The sequence below is a fragment of the Macrobrachium nipponense genome, chromosome 22 (genome assembly GCF_015104395.2).
Source record: "Macrobrachium nipponense isolate FS-2020 chromosome 22, ASM1510439v2, whole genome shotgun sequence".
Taxonomy (NCBI): domain Eukaryota; kingdom Metazoa; phylum Arthropoda; class Malacostraca; order Decapoda; family Palaemonidae; genus Macrobrachium; species Macrobrachium nipponense.
The window spans coordinates 19,480,447-19,507,347 of record NC_087213.1 but is presented as its reverse complement, the minus strand read 5'-3'; the positions used below and the strand labels follow the sequence as shown (position 1 = coordinate 19,507,347).

The 26,901-nt window shown below is 38.9% G+C and overlaps 1 protein-coding gene across 1 annotated transcript in view; it reads left to right on the top strand.

Annotated features, from left to right (window-relative positions):
* Positions 1-26,901, top strand: part of LOC135198523 (protein JTB-like) — a 57,825-nt gene that overhangs the window by 13,770 nt on the left and 17,154 nt on the right. The window contains exon 2 of the mRNA XM_064226182.1: positions 22,968-23,061. Coding sequence (XP_064082252.1) covers positions 22,968-23,061 — 94 coding nt within the window. The remainder of the gene's footprint in view (positions 1-22,967; positions 23,062-26,901) is intronic.

Genomic DNA, 26,901 nt, shown 5'->3' with positions numbered 1-26,901 from the left:
TCTTATTTTCCAATCTCTTCCCACATTAGGTTCTTCATTGTTGCAAAAATGTAACATTTGCAAGAGCAAGAGGAAGCGGTCTCTACTCATTGTTTTTGGAACAATTTCATTCTTATAAAGGATGCTTTTTGACCAATATAATTGGATCTCAGGGAATGGAACCAATCCTATGTAAATGATAAGTCAAATAAACTTTTCAATTTCTTCGTTATTTGTAGGAACCCACTGCCGTAATTTCGATCTTCTTGTTACAGTAACCAAAGAAATTTTCTGCTCAGCATATCGATTGGTTTCTTGAACTATTAGATTTATAATATCATCAGTAATTATTTGTTTGTAAACATCAATAGGCCAAATTTGGTTATATGAAGACGATGGATGCACAGTTACACAAAGTTCTTCTTTCCCAGTAAATCCATGTTGTCGAGCTTTCTTAGTCACTTTTATCCACTCGGCATTTGGTGGACTTGTGTCTTCATTCAAAATTTCTTCCTCATTTTCTTCCTCATTTTCTTGCTCTTCTTCAGTGATTTGATTTTCAGAATCATCATGGAGAGACTCTTCACTTGATGAACTGCTTCCTGTTTCTGAATGAATATATTCATCATCAGAAGTGTCTTCTTCAGAAGACAGTTCTTCTTCAGAATTGGAGCTTTCATTTCTATCAGATTTTTTTTCACTTCTATAAAAGTTGGAAGCCAACATTGTAACACCTGCAAAGATGATATGCTGTGTAAAGTTTTGATACTAAGGTAAAACAATATATAAAATTACTGATTGATTTATAGAAATTTAGAAAAGATTCAAAACTATGGGTCATATTAGGTCATTCACTACCTAAGAAAAAAAAAATACAGAAAAGGAAACCCTTACCAAACCCTCAAATATATAAATTACATATAAATAAAAAAAAAAAAAGACAGAAAGGGAAACCCTAACCAAACCCTCAAATACGTAAATTATATATAAATATTTATTACATGATAGCAGGTCTCATAGATACAGAGTGGTTAGCTACAATTAAAAAAATTTTAAGTGGGACCCACCGGTGGGTCCCATCGCACTGCAGTAATAAAATTTTCATTCAGATGCGATGGGACCCACTGGTGGGTCACGGCTTTTCTTACCTCGTCTATCTTGTGAGAGACAAGCATGAACAACCTCTCCCCTCGTTGTCGCCTTTGGTGCTGACGATAGAGCAGTTTTACTACTGTCGCAGTACCAGCATTCCAGCCATTATGGCTGTCGCAGGAAATGTGTTAATCTTGAAAACTAAGCGCGCTGTGATTTTCTGAAAAAAATATTTTTTCCGCTTCCGCGCTCACTCCGAAACACCTCCGGCACATGGGAGACAATTTTTATTTTACCGCTTCGGCGTTTAAGGGTTAAACGCCGAAGCGGTAAAAAAAAGAATGTCTCCCGTGTGCCGGAGGTGTTTCAGAGTGAGCGCGGAAGCGGAAAAAATATTTTTTTCAAAAAATCACAGCGCGCTTAGTTTTCATGATTAAGAGTTCATTTTTAGCTCCTTTTTTTTGTCATTGGCTGAAGTTTAGTATGCAACCATCGGAAATGAAAAAAATTATCATTATCATATATAAATAATGCGATATATGATATCGCAAAAACGAAATTTCATATATAATTGTATTCAAATCGCGCTGTGCGCAAAACGGTTAAAGGTAACAAGTTACTTTTTTTTCATTGTAATGTACACTAAATTGCAATCATTTTGGTATATAACACATTGTAAAATGATAAAAGCAACACAGAGAAAATATTATCACAATATAATGCATGAATTCGTAACGCGCGGACGTAAACAAACAAATATTTTTTCAAAAAAATTCACATAAATCTAAATATTGTCTAGAGGACTTCCAATTTCTTTCAAAATGAAGACAAATGATTGAATATTACTATACTGTAAGAATATTAGCTTACAAATGCAGTTTTTGACCATATCTGACAAGTTAAAGTTGACCGAATGTCGAATTTTTTTATATATTTTTTTTATATGCAATTATTTTGGAAATAAGAAAAGCTACAACCTTCAAATATTTTTCGTTTTATTCTACACGAAATTGCACACATTTTCATATATAAAACACTATGAAATGCCTAATATGAAACAGAGCAAATATTCCCAAAACGGGACATACGCATTTCAGAGATTTGTGGCGGAGAATCCGCTCGCGTAGGGAAGGAAAGTTTTTTTTTTTATTCACCATAAATCTAAATATTGTGCTAGAGACTTTGAAAACGTTTCAAGATGAAGATAAATGACTGAATATTACTAGACTGTAAGAGTTTTAGCTTACAATTGGGTTTTTCGACCATTTCGGTAGAGTCAAAGTTGACCGAGCGTGGTTTTTTTTTCTATTTATCGTAATTTATATGCAAATATTTCAAAAATGAGAAAAGCTACAACCTTCAATTATTTTTAGTTGTAGTCTACATGAAATTGCGCACATTTTTATATATAAAACTTTATGTAACGGCTAATTTAAAATGGTGCAAACATTACCACAATCGCACGTATGATTTTTTTGGAAGAGTTACCGCGCGGACGTAAAGAAAATTTTATTTTTCATAAATTCACAAAATCGAAATATTGTGCTAGAGACTTCCAATTTGTTGCAAAATGAAGGTAAATGCTTGAATATTACTAGAATATAAACTTTTTAGCTTACAATTGCGTTTTTCGACCATTTCGGTAGAGTCAAAGTTGACCAAAGGTTGAAAATTTGTCACTTATCATTTTTTACATGAAAATATTTCAAAATTGATAAAAGCTACAACCATGGGTTGTTTTTAGTTGTATTGTACATGAAATTGCGCACATTTTCATATATAAAAGTTTATGTAACGGCTAATTTAAAATGGTGCAAACAATCGCATGTATGATTTTTTTCGGAAGAGTTACCGCGCGGACGTAAGGAAAAAGTTTTTTCATAAATTCACCATAAATCGAAATATTGTGCTAGAGACTTCCAATTGGTTGCAAAATTAAGGTAAATAATTGAATATTACTAAAATATAAGAGTTTTAGCTTAAAATTGCTTTTTTCGACCATTTCGGTAGAGTCAAAGTTGACCGAAGGTTGAAATTTTGGCACTTATTGTTATTTATATGAAAATATCTCAAAACTAATAAACGCTACAATCATGAGTATTTTTTTGTTGTATTCTACATAAAAATGCGCACATTTTCATATATAATACTCCATGTAACGGCTAATTTAAAATTGTACAAAAATTATGTCAAAGTGACGAAATAATTTCCAAGATGTGTCACAGATACTTTTTAGTGCGGCAAGAAAGAAATTCGCGCTTGCGCGCCTGCGTAACGATTGTAAACAAAACAACACCTTGATCCGTGAACTCCCAGCATCCCCCAAGGCGCGTGATTCAAGAGTTTTCGGCTGGTAGGCCTAAAAGTATTTTTCCGCAAATTTTTAAAAAAACTTTTGTATGTCGACGTAAAATACGTCCAGTCAGCACCCGAGAGATAAAAAATGTCGACGTAAAATACGTCCAGTCGGCGTTTAAGGGTTAAAGAAACAAGGGGCCCTGTAATTAATGGTAATTTATTTTTTCTCTCGTAAGTGATGAGTTTCTTATCTAACCAGCAGAGGTACTGAACCCATAATTAATTGATAAAATGTAATATAGTATGGCTTGAAAAGCTATGCCTGCCAAACCACCCACAAATGTCAAGTGTTAATGCATTTAACTTATTATGCCATTATAAGTACCTATTATGATTATTTCCAAAAACCACACAAACCAAGGGAAAAATCATTACGAACAACCAGAATTTACTTGTTTCTTTAGAAAATGAATGACATATCTCAGGTAAAGCTATAAACAAGGGATTAACCTCAAGGGTGAGATTTAAAAGGCTAAATAGTTCTGGCAGCACTGTCTTCTTTTCCTGGCCCCACCCTAGCGATCTGAGAATGTTGAACAGACTATAGTAGCAGGTGTAAAATATTTTCCTGAACTGAAGAAAAGGCAGTGTTATGGACTTTTTGTTTTAAATCTTTAGTTTTATTATTTTGGGGAGCGTAAAGGTACATACATGTATATTTTATAGTATACGTACCTGCATATGATTTTTAGTGACTCATTGTATAGGGCATTTGGACCTAGGACAGGGCTCTCCTCACACCTCTTTTGTTTCATTCTCGCTAAATTGAAGTGGTTTTCTCCGCAAGGCTGCTCTTTGCTGCACACATGAGAGCCTTGCTCCATGATTGGAAACCAACTTATGGCGGGAGTAAGATCCAGAAAGGATTTCAGATCTGGTAAAAATGTTTTGTGTGTCTTGCAAGAAACCTGTAGCTCAATTGGCTGAGTAGATTTTGTCTAGCTCCACTACCCACCATCCTCTTCTCAATGTGGGAATCACCTGTTAAAGATAGGTAAGATTCATCCTAAATAATACAAATTTTCAAAATAAAATTTATTTAGATAAATGCCTACTGTTACAGTAGACCACACCCAGCCTTCCCACAACATACCAGGGCTGTCAAGAAGAATTCTGATGAGAGCTAAAATATTCAAAACACACCTGATGGAGAACAGGTGTACTCGACAGTCATCCAGGCAGCCATTCCATCTTTTGTTTGAATGCCAACTTGCCTAGTAGCACAGAGATATAAGCTATTGTTGACAGTAGATAAGTATCCAAATAATAAATTTTATTATGAAAATTGATATCCTAAGCTCCAGTAGCTTACAATATATTTCAGGCCCCTCTCGTTCAACAGTGTTAGGCTGAGAGCCATTTCGGGAAGGGGGGGGTGAGGGTGTTAGAGAAAGAGATTTTATGAATAAAAATAAAGAAAATGAGGTGATTGCTTCAATACATTTTCACCTCAATGGACTACATATCCTTCAATAATCTTCACAGGCATAGTCCTTTCAGATGCCACCCCTCTCCCAAAAATAGTTGAAAAATGCATTAAAAGAAACTATTATATCTACCTGGTTTAATGAGAGAGAGAGAGAGAGAGATGGGGAAATAATTGGCAATTTTTAATTTGGCAGCCAATTTTGAGATGCTACAAATTTTGGCCTTGAAACCATAAAGACAGACAGACAGACAGAAGGGAGATAAATATGGAAGTGGCAGGATGAAAATCAGTATAAAGGGCCAGAAAGTCATCGATGGGGTAAATGAAGGCCTGGACTAAATGGGAATTAAAAAGTGAAAAGAATTCATTGCATGTTCAGCCAAGTAAGTGGAAAATCTGAAGTAAAACTGTTGAATTTGGTAATAATTATACTATGGGTATAAGGGTAATTTTGTTTTGCATGATGTAATTTCACATGAAGACTGAGCATCAACTCACTGCAACTCTTCAAAAAATACAACTTGTGATTTTGTGTAATCCATATTTGTTATCTACTGCCATTGGGAAAAGAATTTTCTGTTATAAACTGTCTACTAGCATTGTGCTCTGCTATACTTTGTTCTACTCTCACAATGCTTTTTATTGTTCCATCCTTTACTTAAATAAAAAAAAAATGGGGATGATTATTTTGCCATTTTAAAATCTCTAGAGTGAAAACTTGAGAAAGAAAAATAAGAAATTAAAGTACTTGGGTGAAAGAGATTTTCTTTCTCTCTTTTCAATATTAGAAAAGTGTTTTTGCAGCAACCCAGTGAGCCATGTAAGGATACTGCTGGTGTTTCAGGAATGGCAAACTAATATATTACTAAAGGTTCTCTGTGTTGTTCTTTTGTCTCCATGGTGAATTGCTTTCATCTTTTTAGTATAGTCTCATCCTACTTAACTGTCCAACATCTATACTCGTACCATGCTAAAAAAATTTTATCTCATGTTTAAGAACAATTCCTTCAGGCAAAGAACAATGGCTTGGTAGTGTCGTTAAAGTACTTCATGCATTAATAGATAATGATGGCTTGAGGGATTTGTTCTCAGAGGAGTTAAAGTAAAACAAGAGAAGTTAAAGTTGGACAGCTACATTGGAAAGGAAGCAATGCAGCACAGAATGAAGAAACTGCAAAGGATTGGATGGGATTATAGAATTTAGGCCAATAGCCAAGTGCCGGGACCTAAAAGGTCACTCAGTGCTGAAAAGGAAATGGACAGTAAGGCCTGAAAGGCGTAACAGGAGGAAAACCTTGTAGTTGCACTGTGAAACAATTGTTAGAGAGGGTAGAAAGATGGAAGAAAGAGAATGTGAACAGAGGTATAGAAAAAGGAATGAAAGAGTTTGCAGCTAGGGGCTGACAGGAGACAACAAAGAACCTTAAGCAATGCCTGCAGTGCACCATGTGAGGTGCACTGACATGCACACTAAGTACAAAGCCCTTAGAGAGATGTTTTGTCTTGATAAGAGTTTTCTCTAGCCTTACAGGCTTTAGCAGGGCTGCCGAAGTGTGGAAATGACGTCACTAATACGGCTTATCTTGTCCACATTGTGATTAGGTGTGGAGTGTGGAATCCACACGTAAAAATTTCCACGCTTTTTACTTAAAAAGCGTATGCTAGTTAAAATCTAATAATAAATTATGAAAATTGTTTACTATTCTATTATATAAGTCTCACACACAAATATCCATAAAAATAAATAATTAATTTTATCCTTTTTAATTTGTGGATGCGTTTGGATGTTTATCAGATGCATAACGCTGACCGTTGATTCATGTGCAAACCAATACCTAGAATATAAGCTAGATCTTGACCATACGAACTGGCTGGCTCCAGCGCCAACCAACCTCAGTTACCTATCAAAATTATTTTCAATATGATTCTCAACAAAATCTACATTTATTCTTTTTCATAATACTAGAGAGTATTCTTAATTTGCTAGTTTTGATGGTATATTTTCTTGAAAATTTTGTGAAATGTATGCATACATTTATACTGCCATTTGGTAGCAAATTATTTTTCAGCGACGCACTTTACAGCTTTACAATACACATTGCAATTTTTGCATGTGAAAATGATTAATGTGCCTGTATAATCAGTTTGGTTATTCTACAACTACGGTGACAAACTTTTGAAAAGAACGGGGCTTTAATGATTTCATAACTGTAATTCGTATAACGTAAGACCTTAGCAAAAATCATAGGCCTAGTTTATCAGTATAGATGATAGCGCTCATGATTTCGTTGTCAGTTGATATTGCCATAAATGAATGACTATGAGTATAACAACGATAAAAGTGATAAATTGTATAACGCAGTGGTAATTAAATCCTCATGTAAAATTAAATGGTACAGTACATTAGCCAAGGTCCAGGATACGTTGCCAGTTTACTTTACTCTAAAAAATAAGACATCATTTGCAGCTTCAATTCTTCATGAAAGTTATTGTAATTATGTAATTGCAATGATACAATACAGCGATAATTATTTTTTAAAGTTCACTTTAAAAAATAATTATAGGTCTAGTCATTATATTTATGGCAATAATGCCGGATTGAACATCATCATAAATTTATCGTTATATTTCATTACGATAGGTGTTGTAAAACACTTATGTTACTTTTTTCATCGTCAAATCAAATAAGTTTCATTGCAGTTTTTCATCATCATATTAAAAGAGTACCGACTGTTGTTAAGTTTTGCTTCTTTTACCTTTCTCATAAAAAAAACAATAAAAATCAAACTAAATGTTTCAACAATATGAGCTAAAAACGGAAAGGGTCATTGTCTATCCTTATTTATCAGTTAAAAAAAAAGAAGAAAAAAAAAAGTTACTGGTTGGGAATTCATACTGCTAAGTTTTGAGCACTGACAAGATCATGTTAAACAACTTTTACATTCCTCAGAGTTCGATAAAGTCGAAAATATTGCATAACTGGCAACTGTCTGAGACCGAGTGTGGATTTCCTTAGTGTGGAAATCTGGCAGCCCTGGGCTTTAGTATAAATGGATGAAGGATGGAAAATCTTTAGGCTTTATTAACCATTGTTGTGGAGTAACACAGAAAAAACCTTAGGAATTGGAGGGAGGCAAGAAGAAAGATTCGATAGTCCTTCAGTTATTCTTTCACCTTACCTGGAACTCTACATTATCTGTAGGGTCTCCTAACACCACAATATTTTAATGCATATAGATAAATTCATAAAAAAAAAAAGTTCATTAACAACAAACAAATCTGTTTCTCAGTAGCATCAACTCCTCTCTCCAGTAAAGGGAGTGAGAGTTAGTGACAAACCTGTTTCTTGTGGCCTACATGGTTTGTTGCTTGAACAGGTACAGTTCTTTTTTTTACTTTTGTATATGCAGTGAATCTGGGCATATTTCATTGTATTCAAACCCAGTAAACTGGGTGTTGATATCCACATATCTAACATCTCAAAGGCTTAGGCTTATCCTCTTCGTTAGAATCCTCATTTCTAAGAATGATCCAGTTGGTTCAGGATTCTCATTCCTCCCCCCAAGTATGAATCTATCATAATGTTAAGACCGAAGGTTTGTTCCACATATGAACAAATGACAAATTTATAATTTATTTGTATTTTTCATAGCTAAAAACCTGGGGTCTTAACATTGACTGCCCATCTCTAGCCACCCCTCTTATGTTTCCTGGGTTGGAAGAAAATCTATGCATCACTAGGTTCAAGCATGGTCTCTTACTTTCTTCCACCTCAACTATGTATTGGATGCCAGACACCAGATTCCTTGCATTGACAATTTTTGTTGTTGTTTTTAACCGGTTTCCAGCTGGTGACAGAAGATTTATTCTAATGTAAAGACAGAAGGTTTGTTAGCTATGTAAAATACAAATTACTTACAAATTTGTCATTATTATATTTCAAAGTTATATTTTGTTGTGTAGACAAATTAGTAAAAAAGTGTTACTAAAGTTATACAGTAGTGTACTATGCATACAATATACCATGTTGTGTGTAGGGTGAGAGAGAGAAAGATTCCTATACATGGTTCTTAACCCTCTTACGCCGATTAGATGTATTAAACGTTGAGATAAAATGTCTCCCGGGTGCTGATTGGACATATACGTGACATAAAATTTTTTTTTTTTTTTTTTTTTCATGAAGCTTACCTGCCAGATATATATAGCTGTATTCTCCGAAGTCCGACAGAATTTTAAAACTCCCGGCACACGCAGTGGTCGGCCAGGTGGTAGTACCCATTCCTGCCGCTGGGAGGCGGGTGTCAGGAACCATTCCCATTTTCTATTCAGATTTTCTCTGTCGTCGGTACTGTAAACGCCTGTTTTCAGTACCTCCGTCTAGGATTTTGAAACTTCATTGCTGCTAAGTATCCTAATTGTCTTTTGATTTAATCTTGGAATTGTGGCTAGGCATACGCTGTTTTAAATGTGGTTTTAATTAATCTTTGCATAAAATATCTGAATCTAGTTAGGCTAGCTTCAGGGTGTGTTGTCTGCAAAGGTAAGTTGAGGCTACCGAAAGTTTCGGTAGATCCGCACTTGATATACACGAGGTGTACGTTTCATGTTTCTGTGTTGAAACATCGATGTAAGGTGTACAAGAGTTTGACTGATTTCGAAGGGAAGACGTATGATTCGTATGTACGCAATTAGTCTCCCTCAAATAGTGCATCAGTAAACAGAAGTCAGGGTAATGAACCTGCTAATGTTTTGCTTAACCCTGTAGTATGGCCTACGGGCCATTAGGTTATGTCTGCGAGTGTTAAGGACTTTCTGTTACAGTGGTCCCCCCGTATTCGCGGGGGATGCGTACCAGACCCCCCCCGTGAATAGTTAGAACCCGCGAATGTTTGGAACCCCTATAAAAACGCTAAAAACAGCCTATTTTGTTAGTTAAAACTCAAGAAAAACCCCTAAAAATTTTCATACTTGGTTTTTTTAATAGTTTTATCACAAAAAGTGCATTTTATGATGAAATTGATCAAAAAAACCAGGAATTTGTGGATATTTCTCATAGAAAAATACTGCTAATACGCGAATTTTCCGCGAATAATGCGGGGAAACATTCCCGAGAGAAATCCCCAAATGTGTGAGTCCGCGAATCCGGAGAACGCGAATACGGGGGGCCCACTGTATTGTCATTTCCATCCGTATCTTGGAATCAAAAGTGCTCTCTCTCCAATCATTTTGTCAGCTAAGTGGGTAAGACCCCATTGAAGAAATATATATAAACTCTTTGTCACATAAATGGGTTAGTTCCCATTGACAAATATCCCAATAACATTCTATCGAGTAAGCGGATAAGCTCTCATTGACAAGATTCAGAGAGAACCCTCATTCATTGGTCACTACCTCGCGAAGACTCGTCGGGCAATAAGACTCGTAGACTATGTCCATGAAGTCTTATGTCATATTATCATAAGAATCTTGAGTTGTCTTCTTCGATTCTCGGTTCTCATTGGAGGATCTCCTTCGATTAATACTAATTTGTTCTCTTGCCTAAGAGAACGAAGACAGTCGTTTTACATTCTCTCCACCCCGCGAGGAAAGAATGTAGTAGGGAGGTAGCTGTCCAATTGTTTACGATACTCTATGTTTTGTTCATGAAACTTACCTGTCAGACAGATATATCCACCAGATAAGTATGAACAAGGTGTATTGTATCGTAACAATGTCTAATTTTGCCTTTATGTCTTTTTACTGTCAAGCGATTGTATGGTGCAGGTTACATACGCATACCGTGGTTACCCCTACGGAGGACAACAAGAACGATTATTCTTATTGCATTTGATCGGTTCTCCAGGCAACCTTCCAGGAGTTTCCGGTTTCCCTTTTTTTTAATGTTTAAGGTATTGTTACGACAATGCCAAGTCAGCCTTATATGTTCAGCAAATTAAGTTTTGCTTAAATATTCCAGCTTGATAGTTTTTTCTTTCTGCTCTATGAGGATAACAAACCTATTCATTCGTAGAATGGAGTAGCTGGCAACTCACACAGTAGTGCGGTACGGCGAGCGTGCTCTGCTGTCACTAAGGCCAGCTCAGTTCCAGCTGGTTTTCTGCCATGCGCGTTAGCTTATGTCTCTCTCTCTCTCCTGCGAGGATTGACTGACTAACCGTATCTCTACCCTACAATACAATCACGTACTTTAGCCTCGGGTTGAGGGGAATTCTAACATGAATGAACACTTCTTCGCTTTGCGAGAATTCTTTCAACAGAGATATCTTTTAGACCTTTTTGGTTCTGTTTACCGCAAGGTAACAGAATTCGGTACGAGTCTACCGCGGCATAGCACTATAATAATGCACATCCGCTTAAGCAAAGCGCATTTTTAGGGAAGTAAACATACTCGGGGAGGGAATGAATGAGTTTGCTGGGGACCATTTCCTCTCTGGAGAAGTTTGTTTCCCTGAATATACTGCAATTCAGACACCTCCAGTTTTTTATAGTGGAAAACTGGAATAACATCGAAGATCTAGAAATGATTCGGAACATCTCTCAAAGTCAAAGATCACCTAAGGAGATAGCGAGACTGTGCCAGGCATCTAGAGAGGAGTAAAGATGTCCTGGCTCAGAATCTCATGGAATTGGGAGCAGTTCGGTTGGCTCTTCACTTCTTCGAAAAACGAGTTTTTAACCCAGTGGTCCAAATTAACTCGTACAATTCCAAAGATCTCGCATATCTCAAGAAGCATAGAGAAACACTCTCTCGGTCCCTATTCGAGTTAACGAGAGAGAGCCTGTTGTGAAAACAAGCACGGATCGTAACAATCCTCAAGAGGTTTGTTGTTCGTTGGGAAAAAACGTAAGTGCGTATCGCCTAGATAGAGTGATGTGAAGTGTAGTGCCCCTAGTGTTGTGTAGGGGGCGTCAGATCGGCCCTATAAGGCCTCTAGGCCTGGACCTCTGTCGGACTCCCAGGACAAAAAAAAGAAAAAACAAGGAGAGGGCATGTCGAAAGCCGAAGGAGGGTTACAGGGAACCCCCACCGATCTGCCGTCCCTTCGGCAGTACTACCTGTTAATGGGCTGCCAAAGATCGTTTACGTGCACGAATCATTAAACTCCAAAGAAGCTTTAAAGAAGAGGACGCTTCATGTCCTCTCTGATGTCCCTTCGGCAGGACCTTTGGACGCTTCCCAGGCTGCCAGATATAGTGCACGAATCTTGAAAGATTGCTTTTCGTCATCAGAGATGTCCTCCCCGCGCAGGAGTTGGAGCTCTCGGAAGGACTCGCGCCCTCTGAAGGGAACAAAGACGCTAGATGTCGCACAGGCGGCCGTTGTCTTTGGTTCCTCGGAGGGGGACGCTTCACGTCCGTTAGCTCCTTCTGCCTTGCAGTCGTCTCCTGAGCAAGGAGACTTTCCGCCGCAAAAGAGGAAGTCTTCCGATGAGTATGTTTGAGCGCTTCGGTCGCTCTAAGATAAATGCTTTTCGGTCCATGTGAGAAGGAGGAGGGCTTCCCCTTGCCCCTCGTCTTCTCACAGGATCAGCCCTTCGCCTGATAGGGAAGGTTCTCCATCAAAGGGTATTTGTTTCTTTGCAACGACAACTTGCTTCGTTGATTGCAAAGAAAGAGGAAGCCGCATCGCAGGAGGAGGATGATAAACTGCCAATCAGGAATCCAGGCAGTCACCTTCTCCTTCTCCTCGCTTCTCTCTTGCGCCTATTGCTCGCCTTCTAGATTTCATATGGCTACCCATCGGTTGTTCTACAGAGCACGGTGATCATCTTCCCAGACGTGTGTCGTTCGAAAAACCCTCGGAAAAGGATAATGTACAAGAGTTGCAAAGTCATGTAGATTGCAGAGACGCCCATCGCTCGTTTATGAGAGACACTCCTTCGGCTGCCCAATACGATGGTTTGGCAGCGAGGCTTGACGCCAGGCGGGACGTTTGGCTGGACGCTCGGCTTGACGCCAGGCGTGGCTCTCGGCTGGACGCCGGGCATGATGCTCGGCTGGACGTCAGGTGTGACGCTCGGCTGGACGCCGGGCGTGACGTTTGGCTGGACGCTCGGCTGTCCGCCGGGCGTGGCACTCGGCTGGACGCCGGGCGTGACGTTTGGCTGGACGCTCGGCTGTGCGCCGGGCGTGATGCTCGGCTGGACGCCGGGCGTGACGTTTGGCTGGACGCTCGGTTGGACACCAAGCGTGGCGCTCGGCTGGACGCCAGGCGTGACGCTTTTTAGGAGGCTCTTCCGGGCAAGGAGGAGTACTCATCCTATCCTGTAGGAAATAATTAGGTGAGACTTTGACTTTTATTTGAGTTATAGTTGCGGGGTCGACCGCCTGAGGCTGACTTCCCTTCCTTTACCCTAGTTTATAGTTAAATTATGGGTTTTACTTCATTGCCCTCATAGAGGGTCAAATGGTCTTGTCACATTGTGGTCACGCCCCCGTTGACAGATCATCTAGAGTGCACCAGCCACACTGGTCACGTCCTTGCTGGAACCTCTAGTGAAGCAGAAGACAGCATTCGGTGTCTAAAAAACACCTATATGATCTGTCACATTGTGGTCACGCCCCCATGGACAGATCATTAGAGCGCACCAGCTACACAGGTCACTACCTTGCTGGAACCTCTAGGAATGCAGTACCCAAATTAGGTGTTTAGATACACCTACTATATGATCTAGTCACATATTGGTCACGCCCCCATTGACAGATCATCTAGAACAGGAGACTAATAAATCTATAGCAGAATTAGGTGTCAAGAAATACCTTTCTGCGTTCAGGACTGTGCTGCCAAGGGGGAACATTCGAGTCTTACCCCTTACCCGCCGTAAGCCAAGTCTCTGAGCGAGAATCCTGCCCCTTCCTCGATTTCTACAGGAATCGGGAAGACTAGATCCTCAAATTTCTAGATTATTTTCTGTCTTATACGTGGTTTCCCCCCATTGGCAAGATACTGAACGCTTCAGCGAATACTGACGTCTGTGTAAAATCTTCGCTTAAAATTATGTTAATGTTTGGGAAGACTTAATGACATCCTGTTAAGTATCTCTATGTAATGTTAAAGTGGAAGAGGCTTCCTCTAGACCGCTCCCTTATTCTCGATCCAGGAGCGGTAGCAATATACGCAATCCTATGGGATTGAACGGGGATGGATGTTTAGTCTCTTTCCCCTATTCAAGCTCTTAGAAGAAGTAATAAGATAATTTCTGGCGTCAGAGGGAGCGAGAATGACGCTGATCGCTCCATGTTTGCCTTCGAGGGACTTGATTCACAGAGATCACGTCCTTCCTAACAATCTATTAAATGATACAGTATTATGTTTTCGACGACCTTTAGACTCAGAGAGTTGTATCTGTCGAATGTCAAAGCCCGTCACGATCTTGGGCATCTTTTAAAATCTCGATACTGTCTAGTTCGAAGCTTCCGACATGGGACTTAGACGTAGTCTGGAAGTTCCTGATGTCAAAGCCTTTCGAACCTCTCCTTTCTACAAACTTACAGCAAGTGACCAGAAAGGCCTTTTTTCTAACCGCTATAGCTACGGCAAAGAGGGCTAGTGTGGTTAAGCCATCAGCTGACATGTTAGCTTTACTAAGAATAGAAGCATGTCTAACCCTTGGCCCAGAAGCTTAGAGATCAAGGGGATGGCACAAAGTTCTTGGGCAAGATCCAGAGAGAGTCCTGTGCCCTGTCAGGGCTCTAAAAATTCTTCTTGCAGAAAACGAAGGAGTGGAGAGGTCCTTCTGATAACTTGTGGTGTTCAGTCAGGAAGCCAAGTTTACCAATGTCAAAGAATGCGCTGGCTTTTTTCTTGAGGGACCATCAAGGAAGCACATTCATCTTGTGAAGACAGTGATATGAAAGTGTTGAAGGTGAATGCGCATGAAGTGAGGGCTATTTCTACGTCGGTAGCCTTCCAAAAGAACATGGCACTCAATGACATCTTGAATGCCACCTTTTGGCGTAGTAACCAAGTGTGTGCCTCACAATACCTTCGGGAGGTGAGGACTACATACGAGAACTGCTACTCTTTGGGCCCATATGTCGCCGCAGACTCTATCATGGGGACAGAGAGTAGCACTCTTCCTATCATATAGGAAATATGTTAGTTTGGACTTTTTATTTTTATTTATTTTTATTTTTTATTTTATTATGTTTATATAGGTGTTTTTTTTTGTGGTTGTGGGTCGGCCGCCTGGGGTGGACTTCCCTTCATTAGCCTAGGTTAGACGAAGTTTAACCTGATAGGCTAGGTCAGGTGGTAATGTTTTTGCTTCGCTCTCATAGTAGGGTAAAATGGTCTTGTCACATTGTGGTCACGTCCCCGTTGACAGATCATCTGGAGCGCACCAGCTACACAGGTCACGTCCTTGCTGGAACCTCTAGTGAAGCATAAACAACATTCGGTGTCTAAACAACACCTTTATGATCTGTCACATTGAGGTCACGCTCCCCGTGACAGTTCATTAGAGTGCACCATCTACACAGGTCACGTCCTTGCTGGAACCTCTAGGAATGCATTACCCGAATTCGATGTCTATAAATATAGGATCTAGTTGCATTGTGGTCACGCCCCCATTGACAGATCCTCTAGAACTCAACAGCTTCACAGGTCACTACCTTGCTGGAGTCTCTAGTAAAGCAGAAGCAGACTTGGGTGACGGTAATCACTAAGTCAGCTATGCTAACAGGTAAGGAACCAAGATGTCAATCATCTACATGAAATTGTTTCCCAAATCCGAGTCTGTCTCCCCCTTCCTCCAAAGGTGGGATTCAGCTATATATATATCTGGCAGGTAAGCTTCATGAACAAAATGATATTGTTATTGTACAATAAAGTTTGTTCATACTTACCTGGCAGATATATATATAGCTGTATTCTCCGAAGTCCGACAGAATTTTAAAACTCCTAGCACACACAGTGGTCGGCCAGGTGGTAGTACCCATTCCAACCGCTGTGAGGCGGGTGTCAGGAACCATTCCCATTTTCTATTCAGATTTTCTAGTGCCACTGTCTCCTGAGGGGAGGTGGGTGGGCACTTTGATTATATATATCTGCCAGGTAAGTATGAACAAACTTTATTGTACAATAACAATATCATTTTAAATTCGCGGAAAAATACTTATTATAGGCCTAGCAGCCGAAAACTTTTGAATCATGCGCCTTGGGGGATGCTGGGAGTTTATGGATCAAGCTGTTGTTTTGTTTAGAAGCGTGACCCAAGTGCGCATGCGCGAAATGCCTCCTTCTCGCATCAGCCAGGCCGCAATCGTGTTTTTCCGAACATTCATAGAGATGTCTCAATGACGTATGGAACGCAAAAGGCGCGTTTTACCCGTCGGAAGGGATCGTGTGAGGCGTATTCTGGACTTGGATGCTGGCGAAGGACCAAGCACCCAAGATGACCTGGCGCCTCAACGTCGTTCTGTGTGGCCACGTGTGGATGAAAGTGGTTTAGGATCACAACGTGTCTCATATGCCTTTAGTAACCCCTAGGAAGCATCAGGGCGTCCTTAGGGGCATTCGTAGGAATTAGGGAGGCCTCCAACCAAGGGACATAGACGAGTACTTATCGGAGCTTGATCGGGAGTATGTCGCAAGTTCTCATTTTGATGGTGGTTGGTCATCCAGTGAAGAGGACATCACTCCTGATGTCAGTGACGATGAATATTTGCCCCCAATGTCCGTTCGAGGCTCACATCCCGAAAGTGAGCTCGAATTTAGTGGTTTTAGTGCATATGAGGGGGAATCTGAGGAGGGGGAGGATGAGGATATGGGGTCTAGTTTTATCGCGGATGACGATACAGAAAGCGAAGGCCTAAGTGAGGGAGATGGGCCAGTTGGGGGGTTTCGTGTGCGAAATCGTGCCTGTGCACGTAGAAGGTCTGATCGTCGCGCCAGCCAAGGTGAAGGTCGGTCGTCCGAGAGCGACGAGGGGTGGACAGAGGATCCCACCCCACCTAACATGCACCCATTCACGGCAAACCCTGGGCTCACCGTACCTGTTCCTCTCACTGCTCTGGGGTTCATCCAGCTGTTCCTTATGCGGGAATTGCTGGAGTACCTGGTAGCAGACGGCGGACTACGCTCGGTACTGCCGTGATGAACTGCGCACGACATTATCGTATCGCTGGCGGGGCTGCAACCTCATTGACATGGCGCATTTTGTGGGGCTCCACATTTTCTTTGGATTGATGCCTGCTGCCGACGTCAGGCAATATTGGAGGCGTAATTTTTTTTAGGTACGCCCAATGTGCCCGGCGTTATGCCCCGTGATACTTTCTTGGCGTTGGACAGATATTTCAACGCCTTCAACTGAAGGGCCATACACCGGAATAACTCCGATCGCCTCATCTTAGTGCGCCCAGTGTTGGAATACATTCGTGAACGTTGTAAAAATCTTGTGGTTCCTGCAAAGAACCTTTCTTTGGATGAGGGGATGATGCCTTACAAAGGACGTCTTAGCATAAAAGTGTATAACCCCAAGAAGCCGAAGAAATATGGGGTGAAGTTTTTTTTTTATTACCGAGTCCAACACTGGATACGTTGTGGACTTCTTAGTGTATTCTGGGGTCTTCTCCACGATGTGTGAAACTGTGTTCAGGCTTGTGGATCGTTTCCGTAACCAGGGATACCACCTGTTTATGGATAATTATTATAACTCGGTATCCCTGGCCCAGAAACTGTATGAAGCAGGTGTTCACGTCAGTGGTACCCTTCGGTTGGTGCGTGGGGCCCCGAATGTCCTCAAGAGGATCGCTAGCCATCCGCAACATCTGGCAAGAGGAGAGAGACAGTGGCGGCGGAAGGGAGCTGTCTTCATCATCTATTGGAAGGGTGTCTGACTCGTCCCCATGATTACGACGAGCCATGAACCCGTCCAAGAGGAGGTCGTACAGCGGAAGAAGACACATCGACAGGGCCAAGTTGTGTATGAGGAGTTTCGTGCAGAGCGCCCTACCGTCATTGGGCACTACAATAGGCACATGGGAGGAGTTGATCTCTTTGATTAACTCATCCAGTATTATCCCTTCGCCAGGAGAACCAGGAGGTGGACCCAGAAGCTCCTCAAGTACATTCTTCAGTTGGCCCTCCAAAATGCCTACATACTCTACTGTGGGTACTACGGTCCTGGTCTCCGGAGGATGACCCACTTGCAGTTCCTCGAGGCAGCTGGGGATGCCCTCATCCACTTTAATCCCGATGAGTGTCATTCCATGCCTGCCCCCCTGCCCCGAGCTGCAGATCTGCCCCTAGAGGAAAGGGCAGACCTTAGGAGGGCCAACTAAGGTCATCCTGCTCCTGCCGGCCCTGCCCGCACCGGTTCTCGTCGGGTAGTGGACCCTGTGTGTCGGCTGCAGCCAAGGGATCACACACTAGAGCTCCTACAAGGGCGCAGGCAGAAACAGTGCCAAGTATGCCATATGAATGGCAGAAGGAGAGAGACACCCGGTTCTTCTGTCGCACCTGCAAAATAGCTCAATGCAGGTTCGGGGAGTGTGACCGCAAATACCACACTGCTGTCTTTTATTGGAGTGCGCCTCAGCGACAGACAGCGGAGGGCGCATGGGACCGCGCGTCCCTTCGGCAGTAAGGGCGCGCGTCTCCCTCCTCCACCTGTACCTCGTCATGTCGAGAGGAAAAAAATGCAAGACTCTTCAATGGATGAGGGAGAAAACAAGAATAGAATGAAGAGTCAGGATTACGAGTGAGTATTCTGCATTAATTTTATATTTAATTTTATATTTATTACAAGTTTTTATATATCCGTATCTGTGCATGATATTATATATTTCATTGTATGCAAAAATAAAAGTGTCATTATATATATATATATATATATATATATATATATATATATATATATATATATATATATATATATTGTAAGCTAAAAACTCTTACAGTCTAGTAATATTCAGTCATTTATCTTCACTTTAAAACAAATTTGAAGTCTCTAGCAAAATATTTAGATTTATGTTGAATTTTTGGAAAAACGTTTTCCTTCCCTCCGCTCGCCGATTCGCGGCCGCAAATCTCCGAAATGCTACGTCGCATTCTCCTAATATTTGTTCCTTTTCATATTAGGCGTTTTATAGTTTCATATATGAAAATGTGCGCAATTTCATGCAGAATACAACAAAATATATTTGAAGGTTGTAGCTTTTCTCATTTTTGAAATATTTGCATATAAATCACGATACATAGGAAAAAAAACTATGTTCAGTCAACTTTGACTCAAACGAAATGGTCAAAAAACAAATTTGTAAGCTAAAACTCTTACAGTCTAGTAATATTCAGTCATTTATCTTCACTTTAAAACAAATTGGAAGTCTCTAGAGCAATATTTAGATTTATGGTGAATTTTTGGGAAAAAATTTTCTTCCCTCCGCACGCCAATTCTCGGCCGCAAATCTCCGAAATGCGTATGTCGCATTCTCCTAATATTTGTTCCTTTTCATATTAGGCGTTTTATAGAGTTTCATATATGAAAATGTGCACTATTTCATGTAGAATACAACAAAAAATATTTGAAGGTTGTAGCTTTTCTCATTTTTGAAATATTTGCATATTTTAAAACAAATTGGAAGTCTCTAGAACAATATTTAGATTTATTGTGAATTTAAAAAAAAAACTTTTTTCTTCCCTCCGCGCGCCGATTCTCGGCCGCAAATCTCCGAGTTTCATATATGAAGATGTGCGCAATTTTATGCAGAATACAACAAAAAATAGTTGAATGTTGAAGCTTTTCTCATTTTTGAAATATTTGCATATAAATCATGATAAATAGAAAAAAAAAACCACGTTTGGTCAACTTTGTTTGACTCTACCGAAATGGTCAAAAAACGTAATTGTAAGCTAAAACTCTTACAGTTAGTAATATTCAGTTATTTATCTTCACTTTAAAACAAATTCGAAGTCTCCAGCACAATATTTAGATTTATGGTGAATTTTTGAAAAAATAGTTTTCCTTCTCTCCACACGCTGATTTGCGGCCGCAAATCTCCGAAATGCGTACGACGCATTCTCCTAATATTTGCTCATTTTCATATTAGGCGTTTTATAAAGTTTCATATATGAAAATGTGCGCAATTTTATGCAGAATACAACAAAAAAATAGTTGAAGGTTGTAGCTTTTCTCATTTTTGAAATATTTGCATATAAACCACGATAAATGGGAAAAAAACTACGTTCGGTCAACTTTGACTCAACTGAAATGGTCGAAAAACGCAATTGTAAGCTAAAACTCTTACAGTCTATTAATATTCAGTCATTTATCTTAATTTTAAAACAAATTTGAAGTCTCTAGCACAATATTTGGATTTATGGTGAATTTTTGAAAAAAAAAACTTTTTCCTTCCCTCCGCGCACTGATTCTCGGTCGCAAATCTCCGAAATGCGTACGTCGCATTCTCCTAATACTTGCTCCTTTTCATATTAGGCGTTTTATAGAGTTTCATATATGAAAATGTGCACAATTTTACGCAGAACACAACTTTAAAATAGTTGAAGGTTGTAACTTTTCTCATTTTTGAAATATTTGCATATAAACCACAATAAATAGGAAAAAAACTACGTTCGGTCAACTTTGACTCAACCGAAATGGTCGAAAAACGCAATTGTAAGCTAAAACTCTTACAGTCTAGTAATATTCAGTCATTTATCTTCACTTTAAAACAAATTGGAAGTCTCTAGAACAATATTTAGATTTATGGTGAATTTTTGAAAAAAATGTTTTCCTTCCCTCCGCGCGCTGATTCGCTGCAGCAAATCTCCGAAATGCGTACGTCGCATTCTCCTAATATTTGCTCCTTTTCATGTTAGGCGTTGTTACGACCCCTTTGGCCGTAATACAGGTTCTTTATACTTCAATAATCACTGGGATCGTAGGCAGTAAGAAAGTACACAGGGTATGAGGAATGTGGAAACAAACACCAGAATAGAATAAACAATATTTAATTATAAAATACTCTTAATACTAAATAAGCCTTGTGAGAAAACTTAACAGTAAATATGAGCAATAACAATAACGGGCTCACAAGGATACCTAATACTTAAAAGCTGACCCTAACAAAGCAAGGAAAGGACATAACATGCCAAAGGCTCAAATAATAATAATACGGGCCCAATAATGAAAAACCACTAACCTATAATTATAAGATTGAAGGAAGACTAGAGAAAATAAAGACAGGAAAACCTTAAATCTCCTACCTAACCGTGTTGGCACTAAACTTAAAGCTAATTCAAATAGATATTCTGAGGGGCAATAAATACCCAATAGTACTGACAACTCAATATAACATACATATTTATATACAAATATGATTAATAATTAAATACGCAAATCCTCGCATACAACGAAGTGCACAGGAGTTCACGGAAGTCGCTTCAACCTCCCAACAGCTATATGGGGGAGCCCACAAATTGTCCAGGTAGACCCAGGGGTCGAGATCAATTCCGAGGGACAACACAGGATAATCACCTCTTACCTGGCAATTGCCTCCCTACGAGCCTCCTCACGAGCCCTTAGCTCTCCTGGACAAACAGCTGAAGACGGACAGGACAGTGGTTGGCATAAAGCCTCCTACGTGGCGGGACAGCGACGACCACGTCTTCCGCCAAATCCTCCGGCGGGAATCGGGAGTACAGGCGTCGCAAGTGACGATAACCTGCGATATCACAGCCGTGATCAAACTCCACAATGCACATACGCCATAGATGGCTCAGCACATCTACGGAAAACCACTTGCAAGGGAGGTCCGTCGGAGTATTCCTCCTAAAAGGCGCAAGATAATTCTCCAGAAGGCTGCCAACAAAAGAGCGTACGTCCAGAAGCTTATACAGGCCTGAACTGTCTTAGGCCGGCCTCCACTCACCGCACTACAATTCCATTCCAACTCGAAAACAAAATAAAAACAATCGTTAACACGATAGTTAGGCAATTCACAACAAGAGGAGGAATCACTGGGCAAAACCACTGAACGTTACGTTAACGTAAAAAAAATACAGCTGCTGAACTGAATATAAGAGAGAGCACTTAAAACTAAAGTACAAGGCTGATATAAGAAAATAAACAAGCAATAAATTACGCTAATTTGACAGGCGTTTTATAAAGTTTCATATATGAAAATGTGTGCAATTTCATGCAGAATACAAAAAAAATATTTGAAGGTTGTAGCTTTTCTCATTTTTTAAATATTTGCATATAAAAAAAATATATATAAAAATTTGACATTCGGTCAACTTTAACTCGTCCGAAATGGTCAAAAACTGCAATTCTAAGCTAAAACTCCTACAGTATCGTAATATTCAATAATTTGTCTTCATTTTGAAAAAATTGGAAGTCTCTAGAACAATATTTAGATTTATGGTGAATTTAAAAAAAAAAAACATTTTTTACGTCCGCGCGTTACGAATTCATGCATCATTTTGTGATAATATTTTCTATGTGTTGCTTTGATCGTTTTACAATGTGTTATATATCAAAATGATTGCAATTTAGTGTACAATACAACGAAAAAAAAGTAACTCGTTAGCTTTAACCGTTTTCCGCACAGCACGATTTGAATACAATTATATATGAAAAAATTTTTTGCGCTATCATATATTGCATTATTTATATATGATAATGACATTTTTTTTCATTTCTGATGGTTGCATACTAAACTTTAGGCAATGACAAAAAAAGGAGCCAAAATGAACTCTTAATCTTGAAAACTGAGCGCGATGTGAATTTTTGAAAAAATTATTTTTTCCGCTTCCGCGCTCATTCCCAGACCGGCCCGGCATACGGGAGACAATTTCTATTATACCGCTTCGGCGTAAGAGGGTTAATGCTGTACTACACTACATGTGTCCTCCTTAAGGCTCTTGCTGCTGTACTTCTTAGCATGTGTCTGAATTTCATCTTTTTGTTCTTTGAACAGAAATTTTTCCACATTCTTTGTAATTTTTACCATTTCATATAGTATAACACTCCCTATACAAAAATATATAGTTCATATGGAAAAATTTGTAGCAGCTGAGTTAGAAACAAAATATAGTTTTTAGAGGGTATCCTTCCTAAATATACAAAACATTTAGATTAATAATTTTTCATTACCCATCTTACAGATTTAGAGAAAAAGAGCAGCAGTCCTCCAATTTGTGCGTCTGCAAGTTACCGGCAAAAGGTTAAGTGTAAAGATACTGGCATCGTTTTTAAAAAGTAAGTTAAAGATGGCATAATTTTATCTTTTTCATTGAATGTAAAAATGTTAATTTTGGAGACAAAAAAAAAAAATTATTTATACAATAGACACAGATCATTGACTTTGTCTCTGGTGTATTTCAAAGTGGGTAACCATACAGGCAGTCCTTGGTTATAGGTGGTCTCGGTTAATGTTTGTTTGTTTGTATGGTGCTTTTACATTGCATGAAACCAGTGGTTATTCAGCAACAGGACCAACGGCTTTACATGACTACTGAACCACATCGAGAGTGAACTTCTATCACCCGAAATACACATCTCTAATTCCTCAATGGAATGGCCGAGAATTGAACCCGCGACCACCAAGGTGGGACGCCAATACCATACCAACAACGCTGCTGAGGCGATCTGGTTTTATGGCACTTGTAAATCGGCGATTGATGACGCCATAACGGGTCAAGTTTCAGTTATCAGCGCCATAAGGTACCAATAATAGAGTTATGGCACCATAACATACTTAACCCTTTAACGCCGATTGGACGTATTAAACGTCGACATAAATAGTCTGTCGGGTGCCGATTGGACGTATGGTACGTCGATAGAAAGTTTTTTTTTAAAATTCGCTGAAAAATACTTATAGGCCTACCAGGCGAAAACTTTTGAATCACGCGCCTTGGGGGATGGTGGGAGCTCACGGATCAAGGCATTGTTTTGTTTACAATCGTTATGCAGGCGCGCAAGCGCGAATTTCTTTCTTATCGCACTAAAAAGTATCAGTGACACATCTCAGAAATTATTTTGTCACTTTGACATAATTTTTGCACCATTTTAAATTAGCTGTTACATGGAGTATTATATATGAAAATGTGCAGAATTTCATGTAGAATACAACAAAAAAATACTCATGATTGTAGCTTTTATCAGTTTTGAAATATTTTCATATAAACAACGACAAGTGCCAAAATTCAACCTTTGGTCAACTTTGACTCAACCGAAATGGTCAAAAAATGCAATTGTAAGCTAAAACTCTTATATTCTAGTATTATTCAATCATTTACCGTCATTTTGCAACAAATTGGAAGTTTCTAACACAATATTTCGATTTATGGTGAATTTATGAAAAAAACTTTTTCCTTACGTCCGTGCGGTAACTTTCGAAAAAATCATACATTTTTTTGTGCGATTGTCGTAATGTTTGCATAATTTTAAATTAGCCGTTACATAAAGTTTTATATATGGAAATGTGCGCAATTTTATGCACAATACAACTAAAAACAACCCATGGTTGTAGCTTTTATCAATTTTGAAATATTTTCATAAATAACGATGTGCCAAAATTTCAACCTTTGGTCAACTTTGACTTTACTAAAATGGTCGAAAAACGCAATTGTAAGCTAAAACTCTTATATTCTAGTAATATTCAATCATTTACCTTCATTTTGCAACAAATTGGAAGCCTCTAGCACAATATTTTGATTTATGGTGAATTTATGAAAAAAAAGAACATTTTCCTTACGTCCTCGTGGTAACTTCCGAAAAAATCAGATATTTTTTTCATCCGATTGTCGTAATGTTTGGACCATTTTAAATTAGCCGTTACATAAAGTTTTATTTATGAAGATGTGCGCAATTTCTTGTAGAATACGACTAAAAATAACTGAAGGTTGTAGCTTTTCTCATTTTTGAAATATTTTCATATAAATCACGATAAATAGAAAAAAAACCACGTTCAGTCAACTTTGACTCTACCGAAATGGTCGAAAAATGCAATTGTAAGCTAAAACTCTTACAGTCTAGTAATATTCAGTCATATATCTTCATTTTGAAACAAATTCGAAGTCTAGCACAATCTCCTAATTGCGTACGTCGCATTCTCATAATATTTGCTCAGTTTCATATCAGGCGTCTCATAGAGTTTTATATATGAAAATGTGCGCAGTTTCATGTAGAATACAACAAAAAATAATTGAAGGTTGTACCTTTTCTCATTTTTGAAATATTTGCATATAAATTAAATATATAAAAAAATTCGACATTTGGTCAACTTTAACTCTTCCGAAATGGTCGAAAACTGCAATTGTAAGCTAAAACTCTTACAGTATAGTAATATTCAATCATTAATCTTCATTTTGAAACAAATTGGAAGTCTCTAGAACATTATTTAGATTTATGGTGAATTTTTGAAAAAAAACGTTTTTTTACGTCCGCTCGTTTCGAATTCTTGCATCATTTTGTGATAATATATTCTTTGTGTTGCTTTGATCGTTTTACAACGTGTTATATACCAAAATGATCGCAATTTAGTGTACAATACAACGTAAAAAAATTAACTCTTTAGCTTTAACCGTTTTACTCACAGCGCAATTTGAATACAATTATATATGAAATTTTGTTTTCGCGTTATCATATATTGCATTATTTATATATGATAATGATATTTTTTTTCATTTCTGATGGTTGCATACTAAACTTCAGGCAATGACAAAAAAAGGAGCCAAAAATGAACTCTTAATCTTGAAAACTAAGCGCGCTGTGATATTTTGAAAAAAATGTTTTTTCAGCTTTGGCGCTCACTCCGAGACCCCCTTGGCATACGGGAGAGGATTTTTATTATACCCCTTGGCGTTAAACGGTTAACTGAGGTGCCATTAACCAAAACTCAGCATCATGAGCTCCATACATTGCTGAGTTTTGGTTAATGGCAGTTTTCGCTTATTAGCACCCTGCCGAGAACAGAACCCCCCCCCTGACAACCAGGGCTACCTGTACAGTGAAAATGATGTCCTGATACTCTCTCTGGTTTCATATGTTGCTGCTGATATTACTTACATGTATAAAGTTGGTATTACAACCACATGCTTCAGTCCTTTGGTTTTGCTGTTTTCTTGTTTAGATCTCTCTTGCTGCATAGGAACTTTTATTTCATAGACAAAAGTTAATGATGGTTCACCTTTTCCTAACAAGGGTAACTATGACTTACATCATCAGCAAGAAATATGTTTGGCCATCTTTAACCAGCATAGTGCAATGCATTTAGAATGATTGTATGCAACTCTTGTATTGTACATCAAAGCTGTGGAACAGACTCATAGGAGAATTTGGGATGTTGATGCTTATAAGTTTTAGAGCCTGTAATAATCTTTAAAAATGCTTAATACTATTGCCCTTTAACCAAGTGCTTATGTATGCATTCATTATTTTTTAGTGGGTAGGTGTTTATGTTGTAACCAGTACATGTACCATACTATTATATTATTACACTGACATTCTGTGTTAGGTTTCTTTTTACATATGAGCATTCATATTTTGGAACCTTTATGAATTTGATGGCCTACCTGGCTTGTTCTCATTCCATTGGAATATATGCTAATGGCAGATAAAAACAACAATAATAATCATGGGAAAAGAAACCCTCAAGATTACCGAGTATAAATTGTTTACTTGTATTTACTTACAAGTTTGTTTTGTTTGTTTGTATGGTGTTTTTACGTTGCATGGAACCAGTGGTTATTCAGCAACAGGACCCAACGGCTTTATGTGACTTCTGAACCACGTCAAGAGTGAACTTCTATCACCAGAAATACACATCTCAAACCCCAAAGTGGAATGCCCAAGAATCAAACTCTCAGCCACCAAGGTGGTAGGCCAAGACCATACCGATCATGCCACTGAATTGCTATTTACTTACAAGTTATACTTGTGGGTTTCTTTTTCCATCTGCAGAAGAAAAGCGAAAGAAGTTTTTGTTTGGTTAATAATAATCATGGTGGAGAATGATGCCACTGAGCTGGTCAATGACTTCTGGATTTTAATCAGATTTGTATTTTACTTAAATTGGTTTTCAGTACTCTCCTCTAC